Source organism: Wyeomyia smithii, chromosome 2, assembly GCF_029784165.1.
Source record: "Wyeomyia smithii strain HCP4-BCI-WySm-NY-G18 chromosome 2, ASM2978416v1, whole genome shotgun sequence".
NCBI lineage: Eukaryota > Metazoa > Arthropoda > Insecta > Diptera > Culicidae > Wyeomyia > Wyeomyia smithii.
Window position 1 is genome coordinate 116,070,140 of NC_073695.1, and position 13,006 is coordinate 116,083,145.

The window sequence follows — 13,006 nt, forward strand, 5'->3', positions numbered from 1 at the left end:
TTCCAGAGAAGACAGTATCAACCTCCCACAACGAATTTATATTAGCGATGATGAAATCGAGGTGGTGGACGAGTTCGTGTACATGGGCTCACTGGTGACTGCTGTCAACGACACCAGCAGAGAATTTCGTCGACGCCTTATGGCAGGAAATCGTGTTTACTTTGAACTCCAAACGACGCTCCACTCGAATAAAATCCGCCGCCGCACGAAGTTGGCCATTTACAAAACATTACGGTAGTCCTCTACAGCCACGAACTCGGACCATGCTCGTGGAGGACCAACCGTTCCGTTGGGGTTTTCGAACGGAAGGTGCTGCGTATCATCTGTGGGTGGTGGAGTGCAGATAGAAGATGGATCAAGGAGGAGGCGGATGAACCACGAGTTGTATCAGCTACTGGGAGAACCAGTCATCGTTCGAAAGGTAAAAATCGGGAGACTACGGTGGGCTGGCCGTGTCGTAAGGATGTTGGACACTGCGACCTGGAGCTGACTGAAAAGGTGAGGGTCAATTCCGCTACAATTGCAATCAAATCAAGCGTAATTAAAAACTAGAGCAACTTTTCATGTTGTTTATTATGCTAAAAAAGATTATTGAAAATATATTCAAAATTGCAATTAAATAGAAAAAACTGCTGCCAATCGTTTCGGAAGCTCACGTAAACTGCTTCTAATTCAACCCTTTTCGATCATTACTTTTGTTCTGAAACTATTTCCCGATAGAAGAGATGGTTGGTAGTGGGCTGCGCTTATGGATACCTTTTTCCATGAGCATTGTGGTCTGTTGAAACCGACGCGACAACAACGATGGCGACGACGGAAGAGGCTTCAACCGCATGCAAGCTATCAGGGATAGTTAGATTTGCCTTCGAAAGCAGCGCAGACACCCAAATGTTGTCGTTGTTATGAATACAATAGGTTCTACAATTTTCATCTCCAGATTCTCATATGCAATTTATTCCACATATTGTGCAGAAATACTCTTCTGACTACCACAAAAAGGATTAAACTCTACCAACGATAGAAATATGCAGAGTATAATAATGTTGTCTGTTTGAGAAAAAAATCGGATTGAACTCGATTATTCATGATTTTTAACAAAATATGCTCAAATTTCCTTACACAAAAAACTTTCGGAACAATCTCATTGTAGATGATATGAATATCATGATAATTGTTCACAGTCTTTCGATGTTGCGGCCACTCATAGTTTTTGCATTTTAAATATCGCTTCGAAGCGTAGTCTTTCAAAAAATAAAAAAAAGACTGAACTACACAATTAGTTATTAGGTCAAATAAAATATAGATGACTTCAATTGGGGTAAGCGATTTTTATACAAATAAAACTTATGAAAAGTTACTTTCTAAACCAAATTTGGTATGTGGTGATTCTAGTTTGCACCAATTTACCTTTGTGTGTAACTGTTATAGTAACGCAACGCATGTACAGGTATAATGTTACATATAAACAGACAGGTCGGTTCTCTCGTTGGATCCTGCAGTGGAGAAGTTCCAGCTGGGTTGGTGAGAAGCGACTGATACGAAGGAAATTTTGCTTTCGCTGCAGCAATTCAACATGCAGGTTATAGGCTCGTGGATGCATACGGGTCTACATTGGATCGTACATGCGAGCTCTTGTGCAATCGCAATGGAATGGTGCTGCTGCTATTGCTGCAAGAGCGCCGAGACCCGACGAGATTAAATTGTTCTTGCGATATGTCTGCAGTTTTATTGTGATTGGTGGTTGCGGTATGAAATTTTAATTGAAGGAATGTGTTTTAATGGGCCACCCCGCAAAGGTCGAGCAATGCGAGAGAAAATTTGATGCAGTTCGCAGCGAATTTGTGGCGAATCGGGATTTATGTTGCTGGAAGGTTTAGCTAATGCTGTGGTTCGGATGCGCATAATTGTTACCATGTATGTTATAAATTGTATAATTGAAAACTGACGATTGCATTAGGTACCACCAGTATTAATTTCAGTGGGAACAATATTATACACCCGACCAGCTTAAAAACAAATTGACACTTGTATTTTCCTTCCTATCTCACAGGCCACATAAAGGTCTATTTGTTGGTCATAGAGTTTGCGTATGGCCGAAGGAATCCCATTCTTAACCACACCTGAAAGTCCTGTGCAACGACAAGTTGACTAGCTAAGCCATTGAGGCATTCCATCAGATTCCAAATATTCATACTTGGTAAGCCCGGAAAAGACGACCCGGATTCGAAAAGTAAATAGACAAATTCCTTTGCCTTGTACAGGAAAACCAGCACCAGGCTTCTTTATGTCCTTGTTCCGCATTGGATTGCCGTGTGTACAAGGGTGTGCCGATTTGTTGATTGCAGACAGGGCTGAATGGTCGGCATCTCATACGGCATGCTTCAAAGCTAGGGGGTAGTTTCAACCCTATCCACCTCATCCAAACCAGTTCGAGATCAAGTTACCAGTTCTCTAGTGGGAGAAATAGCATCAATGAGAACAGGGATTGCTGCAAAATTATTGTAAATAGAAACTTTGAGGAATGTTTTTCTCTCTATTTCTGCTACGATGCCAGTTGCTCTTTTATATTTTCAGCCGGATGCAATGTCGATTGTAACATTTTTAGGTCTTTTAACTTATTTACTGTGCTTGCGTCAGCTGACATTATGGGACCAATCACTTCAATGTAGGTCGAGTACCGTAATAGGCTTAAGTAATAATTCAATTGTTTTTAGAAATTAAACTGACAAATAAGCATTAGAAGAAAACTTGTAAAACCAATTTCTGCGCTGTTGTCGCAAATTACCATCCGTCGCTGATAGTGAAGTAAAACGTGCATCTACATGTGCTTATACATAGCGTGTTATCTACATAGCATATATTCCAATAGAAATAAAACAAAATTATCAGATTACAGCCTCGCTTGTCTAGCTTGTGACACTGGAATTAGTCGGCTATACCAAACAGCAATATTGCCATTCAGTTGCTGAAAAAACTCATTTAATTGTGATCAAATAAACTATACCGCAACAAAACAGGATGCCTTTCGCACAAAAACTCTCAACGGAACAAAAACTTATCTACGATATAATGTTGCAAATGAAATGAATAGCCTGCTTGAGCCTAGTCTAAGATTCCGAAGAAAGCCTTGGAAAATCCATCCGCTTCTTTGAATCTCAACCAATGGTCGTAGGCAGAAGCTAGCAGTCTCGTTAATTGACATTTATGGAGCCACTCAAACCATGTGAGTGGCGCTTCCATAGCACACAAATTGCGGCAAGCTTAGGCGAAAACTCTTCGCTCCTGGCAACCCCGTTAGTAGTAGCAGTAGTAGTAGTAGTGGTAGTTGATGTTGTGTTGTGCCGCATTTTCCTAATAGAGCTTTCTAAATTAATTACCAGCTCAGCTAATCACTTGAGAATCCATGTCTCCGAGAAACACAACATGATCTGTACCTTACTGCCGAGTATTTTATCTGTGGCCCTTTATCCAGCTCTGACAGGATGTTCGGAAGGTGAAGCCCCCCTTTCTGGCAGCGCAAGATGGATTAATGATTGAGCAAATTTTACGTCCTGAGCTGGTTGCGAGCTACCTCGGTCTTGCTCTTAGGAACAAGGTAAACTGGTTTTCCCTCTTCCCGACAATCAGTGGAAGATATATAAATGTTTGCGTCATCAATAATTCAGGTAAATTACCGGTTCATTTGGCGACACTCGTTGGTTCTTCTTACTACGTGACGGAGTGAGTTAAGTGAGCTTAACCTGATGTACTGCCTATCAGGGAGGGTATACTTGGCCATTGTGCATGTCGAATTCCTGGTTGTGATATTGGCGAGCTTACATAAAGATTAAAGGAACATCAAACTAAATGATCCGTGTGTCCGTAAACAGTTCTAATCAATTGTTGGTTAATTTATTGAGCCATTGAAACAATATTTTTTCAGCTACCTCAATGAAAAGATTAATATTGGCAGATTACAGTGCAACATCGTTTGCAAACCTGCTGGCTGAATGCCCTACATATCGTTAAGCATATTAAAAGTTCTTTAATAATCTCCTCTGAAATCCAACTTTTTCAGTAGCACTCATCGTATCTGTCAAATGATTATTTAAATTTTTTCTTTCTTTCAAGAAAATCAGAGCTATTGATGTCTGATTTTACTCCAGTTTTATATAAAAAACCAAGCATTCTTATAAAATATTATTTATAGAAAGTAGACAAATTCACATTAAAACTTCTTCATAAATTGAGAAATAAGCCCACGCTAATCTTGCTGTCGCTGACAGTGACTGGTCAGACAGATTCCCAAAATAATAATTCCGTAGCAGAACAAATTTTCTCTGCTGTGCTTATTTTATTCGAAAAAAATGAAACTACTGAACGCTCATGCTTCCTTAATCCTCCTTCAAATGAGAGGAAAAACTGTTGCGCTGGCTGCCGTTGATTAATTAGAGTGTGTTTATGATTTATTCGAGTCGTTGGTTTCGACTTTCCGACCAAGCTGGTTCCGGCTTGCTTCGCCTGTTTCGTTTATAGCAGCTAAGTTTGCAGCAGACGTTCGTCGCAATCTTGAAACGGAGAACCTCTTGAAAACAGCGAGCGACTCTAATTATGCTTTTGGCTTGCTACAGACTTAAGCAACCGTTGATTGCCTGTTGCTAGATTCACCGCGTAAGAGCCTGAGTTTGAGCCTGCTGCATAAAAGTTTATAATGAGCATCCGCTTTCAACGAAATATTGAAAAATTGGAACAGTTTCGAAATTATTCAGAGAAGATTTTCTCTCTTTAAACCACTGCTGCAGTATGCATTAATTTTCCGATAAACTACTATTTAATTTTTTTGCAATTGTGTTTAGCTGATCACTTTGTACAAATGTATAAAAAAAACCATCTCAATCTACATTGGATCGTACATGCGAGCTCTTGTGCAATCGCAATGGAATGGTGCTGCTGCTATTGCTGCAAGAGCGCCGAGACCCGACGAGATTAAATTGTTCTTGCGATATGTCTGCAGTTTTATTGTGATTGGTGGTTGCGGTATGAAATTTTAATTGAAGGAATGTGTTTTAATGGGCCACCCCGCAAAGGTCGAGCAATGCGAGAGAAAATTTGATGCAGTTCGCAGCGAATTTGTGGCGAATCGGGATTTATGTTGCTGGAAGGTTTAGCTAATGCTGTGGTTCGGATGCGCATAATTGTTACCATGTATGTTATAAATTGTATAATTGAAAACTGACGATTGCATTAGGTACCACCAGTATTAATTTCAGTGGGAACAATATTATACACCCGACCAGCTTAAAAACAAATTGACACTTGTATTTTCCTTCCTATCTCACAGGCGGATGGAGCCACTCAAACCATGTGAGTGGCGCTTCCATAGCACACAAATTGCGGCAAGCTTAGGCGAAAACTCTTCGCTCCTGGCAACCCCGTTAGTAGTAGCAGTAGTAGTAGTAGTGGTAGTTGATGTTGTGTTGTGCCGCATTTTCCTAATAGAGCTTTCTAAATTAATTACCAGCTCAGCTAATCACTTGAGAATCCATGTCTCCGAGAAACACAACATGATCTGTACCTTACTGCCGAGTATTTTATCTGTGGCCCTTTATCCAGCTCTGACAGGATGTTCGGAAGGTGAAGCCCCCCATTCTGGCAGCGCAAGATGGATTAATGATTGAGCAAATTTTACGTCCTGAGCTGGTTGCGAGCTACCTCGGTCTTGCTCTTAGGAACAAGGTAAACTGGTTTTCCCTCTTCCCGACAATCAGTGGAAGATATATAAATGTTTGCGTCATCAATAATTCAGGTAAATTACCGGTTCATTTGGCGACACTCGTTGGTTCTTCTTACTACGTGACGGAGTGAGTTAAGTGAGCTTAACCTGATGTACTGCCTATCAGGGAGGGTATACTTGGCCATTGTGCATGTCGAATTCCTGGTTGTGATATTGGCGAGCTTACATAAAGATTAAAGGAACATCAAACTAAATGATCCGTGTGTCCGTAAACAGTTCTAATCAATTGTTGGTTAATTTATTGAGCCATTGAAACAATATTTTTTCAGCTACCTCAATGAAAAGATTAATATTGGCAGATTACAGTGCAACATCGTTTGCAAACCTGCTGGCTGAATGCCCTACATATCGTTAAGCATATTAAAAGTTCTTTAATAATCTCCTCTGAAATCCAACTTTTTCAGTAGCACTCATCGTATCTGTCAAATGATTATTTAAATTTTTTCTTTCTTTCAAGAAAATCAGAGCTATTGATGTCTGATTTTACTCCAGTTTTATATAAAAAACCAAGCATTCTTATAAAATATTATTTATAGAAAGTAGACAAATTCACATTAAAACTTCTTCATAAATTGAGAAATAAGCCCACGCTAATCTTGCTGTCGCTGACAGTGACTGGTCAGACAGATTCCCAAAATAATAATTCCGTAGCAGAACAAATTTTCTCTGCTGTGCTTATTTTATTCGAAAAAAATGAAACTACTGAACGCTCATGCTTCCTTAATCCTCCTTCAAATGAGAGGAAAAACTGTTGCGCTGGCTGCCGTTGATTAATTAGAGTGTGTTTATGATTTATTCGAGTCGTTGGTTTCGACTTTCCGACCAAGCTGGTTCCGGCTTGCTTCGCCTGTTTCGTTTATAGCAGCTAAGTTTGCAGCAGACGTTCGTCGCAATCTTGAAACGGAGAACCTCTTGAAAACAGCGAGCGACTCTAATTATGCTTTTGGCTTGCTACAGACTTAAGCAACCGTTGATTGCCTGTTGCTAGATTCACCGCGTAAGAGCCTGAGTTTGAGCCTGCTGCATAAAAGTTTATAATGAGCATCCGCTTTCAACGAAATATTGAAAAATTGGAACAGTTTCGAAATTATTCAGAGAAGATTTTCTCTCTTTAAACCACTGCTGCAGTATGCATTAATTTTCCGATAAACTACTATTTAATTTTTTTGCAATTGTGTTTAGCTGATCACTTTGTACAAATGTATAAAAAAAACCATCTCAATCTACAACAAGCGCAATTTCATCAAATTTCTTCTCCTCAAATATGTTGGGCCATGCACTTGATCATCAATGTTTGATAACAAGCAACACCTGAATCCCAAATTTTCTACGAAAACAAACCTCTATCGATGCCAATCAACCATATTTCACCCCGAATTGCCTTTCCAAATGGGAAAAGGCGAAATAAGCATACCGGAGCTAACGTCACGTTCAACAAACTTTGCCCGGTCACCGATGCCGGTTCGGCCGGTATTTCTACCAAATTTTGTCGGAAGCACGCAACAGAACCTGGCAGAAAAAAGCAGCAGGAAGAAATCAAATCTCATTTCTTCAACGTTCGTTATCGGTATTCTTCAATCATTCTTTTCGAATGAATTTTCCTTGGGAAACGAGCGGGCGAACGCGTAGTGTATACGTGCGGCCAGTGAAGCACGCACCACACATCACACATAGGCATGTGTATGAGTGCATGGGACGGGCGCCCCAAGGGCCTGACGCAAAATGTGACTACATATACTTGTGCCCCTGATGACTCCAGCATACTTTTAGTCGCAACGGTAACCGAAATCAGCGGCAACTTTCTCCTCAGTAGACAAGCCCGCTCATTCGCCCTGATGACATGATAGATAACGGCTCAAACATTGTCGGAAATCAAAAGCCACTTGAGCTGGGGTGGATCTGAATAGATTGCTCTAGGGGTTCCCAGTTACTTTGGTGTGTATCTCAGATATTTTTTTACACAATTCAAGTACGAGTTTTTTGGAACGAATCTTTTAGATTGTACGTTGCTCTCTTTGCGATCGTCATGCTTTAAAGGATAATCTATCTCTGTAGATTAATCGGCTTAATCAGTCCGTGTATAGAGCAAAAACGATTTTTTGTTTCTTAATCCGACAGTTTCGGAGACTTGTCGGATTAAGAAACAAAAAATTGTTTTTGCTTCTATACACGGACTGATTAAGTCGATAAATCTACAGAATTAACCGCTACAGTCGACAAACAAACAAGTATAATTTATCCTGATTGACTAAAATTATACTTATTTTAAAAATATTTTCACTATCATACTGCATTGAAGAGTAGCACCAAACAATAACTCAAGGAGAAATAACCATATAGTTGGGTAGGAACTTTTAAAATTTCTCAACTAAAATTTTTAACTAATTTTAACCAAAATAAACTGATAGTTTACGTGTAGCACGTAAAGTATTTGAGTATTCGACGTACGTGATGAAGTGTCATTTAAATTGAAAGTGAACATGCAATACTGAACTATACTTGCGAACCAACCTAAAAGTTTTTATCTGAAACATTTCTGCTGTCCTAATTATTATTGCCTAATTGAATCGTGCGCTGTCTGGAAGTTTGTAAACAGACTTCGCGTCTGAAAATCAGTTATAGGTTTAATTCGATAAAATTTATCGAAGACAAGTTGGACTTAACAACAGTGTTGGTGTTCACCTACAGACACAAAATCTATGGAACATTATGTGGCAGAACTGAGAAGAATTTTAGGTCAATATTCACTACAGACAAGGCACAACACGTTTTGTACATAGTGCATATGAATCCTATCTTCCAACCCAAAACTAAATTTGTTTACAACTGTCGGATAATCAGATGGATTGCACAAGATATTTGTTAGATTGTTATGTTTTTTTCTCCATCGATTGTGATCAATTTCAGTAGAGTTTGTTACAAAAATTAATTCTCTAAAAAAGGTTCTTCTGGATTTTTGATTGTCAAGTTCCAATTCCATTAACTATCAAAATTGTCAAAAACAGTTTTTTTCTCAATTTTGATTTCGACCAGTATTGTTTTTCGTAAGTCATAAATATTCTTTTGCTGTTTTCTTTGTTTTTGTATTTGTCTGAATTTCATCTGACATTGAATAAAAAAAAAAAGTTTACAAATTTGTGGAACGTGAAATCTTACTTCTGAAACGACCAGAAGTTTCACTGAAGTCGGAAAGATCCTCTACAAGCATGAAAATCAGTACGATGTAATCTTTCCTGCAGCAGTGACCGGTACTGAGGAGGACATTGAGCAACACGAAAACCCAGCAGCTTCTCCACTGAGCAAATTCGCGACAAACAACGCCTGTTGAATTTTACGCCTTTTTTCGAGTGAGACCATGTCCAAATGTCTGCATGGGTTCTATCGATCTGCATGGATTCTATCGATCCAGCACGATTCTACAGGTTTCCAGACAATACAAGTGGTCTCAAGAATTGGTATCACCAGCGCACAATAAAATGACTTCAAGTAGGATCATTGAAGTCTTTGGCAACTTTCGAAATGAAACCCGAAAGCACCAGTCCGTGAACAGATTCAGCTGGTTCTTTAAGCAGCGACAGTCTGGAATTAAACGAATCACCAAATATATTTTCAAGTCATCGGCGTAGATGAGTTTGCAACCCAGACGCAATTTTGAAGCAACGTTGTTTAAAAATAGCGTAAGCAACAGCGGACCTAAGTTGCTACCATGGGGCACTTCGATTGAATTGCACAAGCTCGAAGATACACAGGAGTCAACTTTACAAAAAGTTCACGACCAGTCAGGTAAGACCTAATCCACGATACAAGCCTCGAAGAAGATCCATCCGAGACAGTTTGTCCAACAGTATATTGTGAACGATTTTGTCGAAAGCCGCCTTCAAATCTGTGTAGATGACATCAACTTAAGTATTGTTCTCCATTGCAGTAATAGAGGTGCTGGTGAAGTCCAACAAATTCGTGGTAACAGATCTCCCAGGCATGAAACCGTGCTGATCATTAGAGATATAGCTCATAGACTATATAGGCTATATATCACATCACTAACGATAATTTTGAATAGTTTGAGCTTGTTGTGCCTCTATGTTTCCTTACGTTTCTCTTGTCGGTAGTTTTACTCTTAAGAACATGCTGAAACTTTCACGCAATGCTGTCTTCAAACTAGTTTATCATTTTAAGTATATTTTATAAACTTTTTTCAACACTGTCCGCTTGGCAATACATAAATCTTAAGCTTCACTTTATTCAAAATTACTCAGAATGTTCATAAGAGCCAATATCTAAGTAGCTTGGGCAAATACACTTTGAAAATGTTTTGAAAAAAGATATTTTCTGTGTTAATTTTCAACGAGGAAATGTTTTTCGAGAACCTGAGAGCAACCGCTTTACCCCCACTCCTCGCACGCGGTACGAACCTCGTTCCAGATGTTAGAAATGAGCTTCCTAATTTGGTCCATAATGCTCACTTCATTTTCGCACTGCTTGGCCAGCTTGTACGACCATATATAAAAGTTCAGGGGATTAATATAAAAGTTCAGGGGATTAAGGTGGAGCTGGGTGGTCTCAAAGTCTTATCGGAATATCAGTCTAATTCTCCCGATACTACGCCGTGTTGATCGGTACGCCGTCATATTGAAAGACGTAATGATCCTTCCCGTAGAGGTCCTGAAATGCCAGGGCCACAACCTTCTCCAGAACCTCGGTCTTATAGTACACCGCGTTGATTTTCACGATTCTCTCGATAAACACCATTGGGAGCTTTCCACGCCATGATATGGCCTCCCATACTATCACCGATGAAGCGCTCTGGATCCACAAAATATTTGTGTGGAACTGGGGGTACTGGCTAGTGTCGGCACCAAAAATCGATCATTTTGGACATTGTACGGCTGTTGCAAAACAAAGAGTTTCTCATCAGAAAACACGAACTCCTGACCTGCGTGCCGCGGAAGTATCAATTTGGCTCTATCCAGCTTCTTCTTTGTTGCAGCCTCCGTTACCCCGTAAACCTTGCGTTTATTGTACGGCTTGTATCCCAGGTCTTTCGTCATAATGATGTGGACAGTCCCGATCGACATATCCAGGTCAACAGCGGTCTTCTGAATCGAGAGCTTCATTTTTCGACAAACCCACTTTCTCACAACCTTGATGGCTGCTGGCGTCTTCGTCGAACGCGGCCACTCGGATCTCGCCCAGTTCTTGGCCGAGTCCCTTTCTCGGTACCGACGGATGGTGGTATAGATGAAATTCCGCTTTCCACCGAGGAATTTCAACCGCCGGAGTATGTCTTCGAATCACTCACCTCTCGCAAACAACTATACTATGACGTAGTGGTTCTTCTTCATCGTGCGCAGAAAACAAACAACAGATGACAGCAAGTTGACGCCGTGCTCGTCGATTAGCCTATATATGAGGCTAAAGTACAGAATGCACATGGTGTGCAACTAAATAACGATGACAAGTTGTATTTGGCCTTTGAACACCCTGTACGACACGTTTTTGCAATATCCACAATTGACCCATTGTCTCCATAGCGGTCAGTTGCAACGAGTCAACGAATCAAATTTTCTACCATGTCTAGTGAAACCTCCGGTAGAGTACTAGTCGTAAACTATTACGACGCACACATCTTTTTCGTAGTTTTCAGATCAATGAATCACGGTGTCTAATTTTTCAACCCGCTTTTATCGTGAGGCCAACATGTTTTAACTTTAAATTGTCCTTCGAAACCCTTACAGTGTGGCAAACTACCTTTATCGGACTTTCGGATCTTTGCTTATACACTTCAAAAATAGAAAACGAACAAACAAAATAAAAAAAACTATAACTTATCTGTTTCATTCCGCTCTTCACTCTACTGTCAGTAGCGGTAATCCGAATGGGAACCGTCGTGCTGCAGTCCAACGGCAACGGTCTTTGGCGGAGTGGCTGTTTTCTGCTACTCCTTGTTGATAAGCCGGAGGTAGCGAGGGACTTTGCTTATCCTAATCGGATAAAAACCCCAAAACATTTGCCCTTAGGCTGGATTTAGCAACGGAAAAATCTTGACTGCAAACTAGTAAACTACACGGGACATACCTAGAATGCAAAAATAAAGCAAATAAACGCACAACAAAAAAAAAATAAATAATAAAACGCTGCGTGTGTCTTGTACCGACATCGAGGCTAAAGTGCAAGATCTCGCGATTGCTGTCTATTCTGCTGATCAAAACATCGAATTCAGCACCACTTTTTAACAACTAGAGAAAAATCGCGACCAAATTGATCATTGATCAAACATCTTATCACAAACATAACATAAAAATTTGTCAAACTGATTCAACGCGAAAATATTGTTCACAAACGAGAAAACGACCGAAAACAAACTAATTTACATGTACGATATTCGGTTTATTCGCGTTGAAAGAGATTTCGAAGGCTGTTCGCACCTACGTGAACTCTCGTATGTAATTGTCAAAATGTGCGTGAAGACAAAAGCAAAAATATTTCCTTCTTTCTTTTTCGCACGCAGAAACCAAACAAATATCAGCAACACCGTCAACGCGAATTCAGTGCCGCTGGTGAGCAGTTGTCATGTTAGATACACGCTCTTACAGTAGTACCACAATCAGGGTAATTTTTCACTCAATGTTGGATTTGCAACCGCACAGGGTACAATTGTTCGGACAAAAGACCACAAAGATTTTGTTATAAGCACTCAACACTTAAATGATGCAAAACCATAACAATATTGTGCAAAATAAACGCAAATTTTGGTTAACCATGAAACCTGGATAACGAAGATGTGAGTTTTGACGCATGTCAATAGTTAGGAATTCAGCTATACATTTTTACGTACCTACTGGTCAGTAACAAGCACCATACTATCAAATTGCTGAGAATAGATTGGCCATGAGTATTTGGAGAATGATCTCGAAGAGAAACCACGAGCAAGAATTCCGGGGTACCCATACAAACATAATTTACTTATCAAATGAAGACATAAATACCAATTGTACTTTCATTCTTTCAACACTGACTGGAACATTTAAAATGAAAATTATTAGTTTTTGATGTTTACGTTAGGGAACAGAATCAGTCGTATGAAAGTTGCATGGGGATATTTAATTTTAAGGCTTATGCTCATATTTCAGCTTGTAACAAAAAATTGTGATAATAAATATCCATCGACTCATTATATTCTGTTTAAATGTCTGAAAACTATAATAAGCATTTGGACCCTTCCTTCCCTAAAAT

The 13,006-nt window shown here is 39.7% G+C and overlaps 1 protein-coding gene across 1 annotated transcript; it reads right to left on the bottom strand.

The window, feature by feature from the left end:
- Positions 1-10,372: 10,372 nt before the first annotated feature.
- Positions 10,373-10,887, bottom strand: LOC129719837 (uncharacterized). Its single transcript, XM_055671246.1, has 2 exons — positions 10,651-10,887; positions 10,373-10,576 (listed from the first exon to the last, which is right to left on the bottom strand). The coding sequence occupies exons 1-2, from the start codon at positions 10,885-10,887 to the stop codon at positions 10,373-10,375; spliced, it is 441 nt and encodes a 146-aa protein (XP_055527221.1).
- Between the last annotated feature and the right edge of the window lie 2,119 nt (positions 10,888-13,006).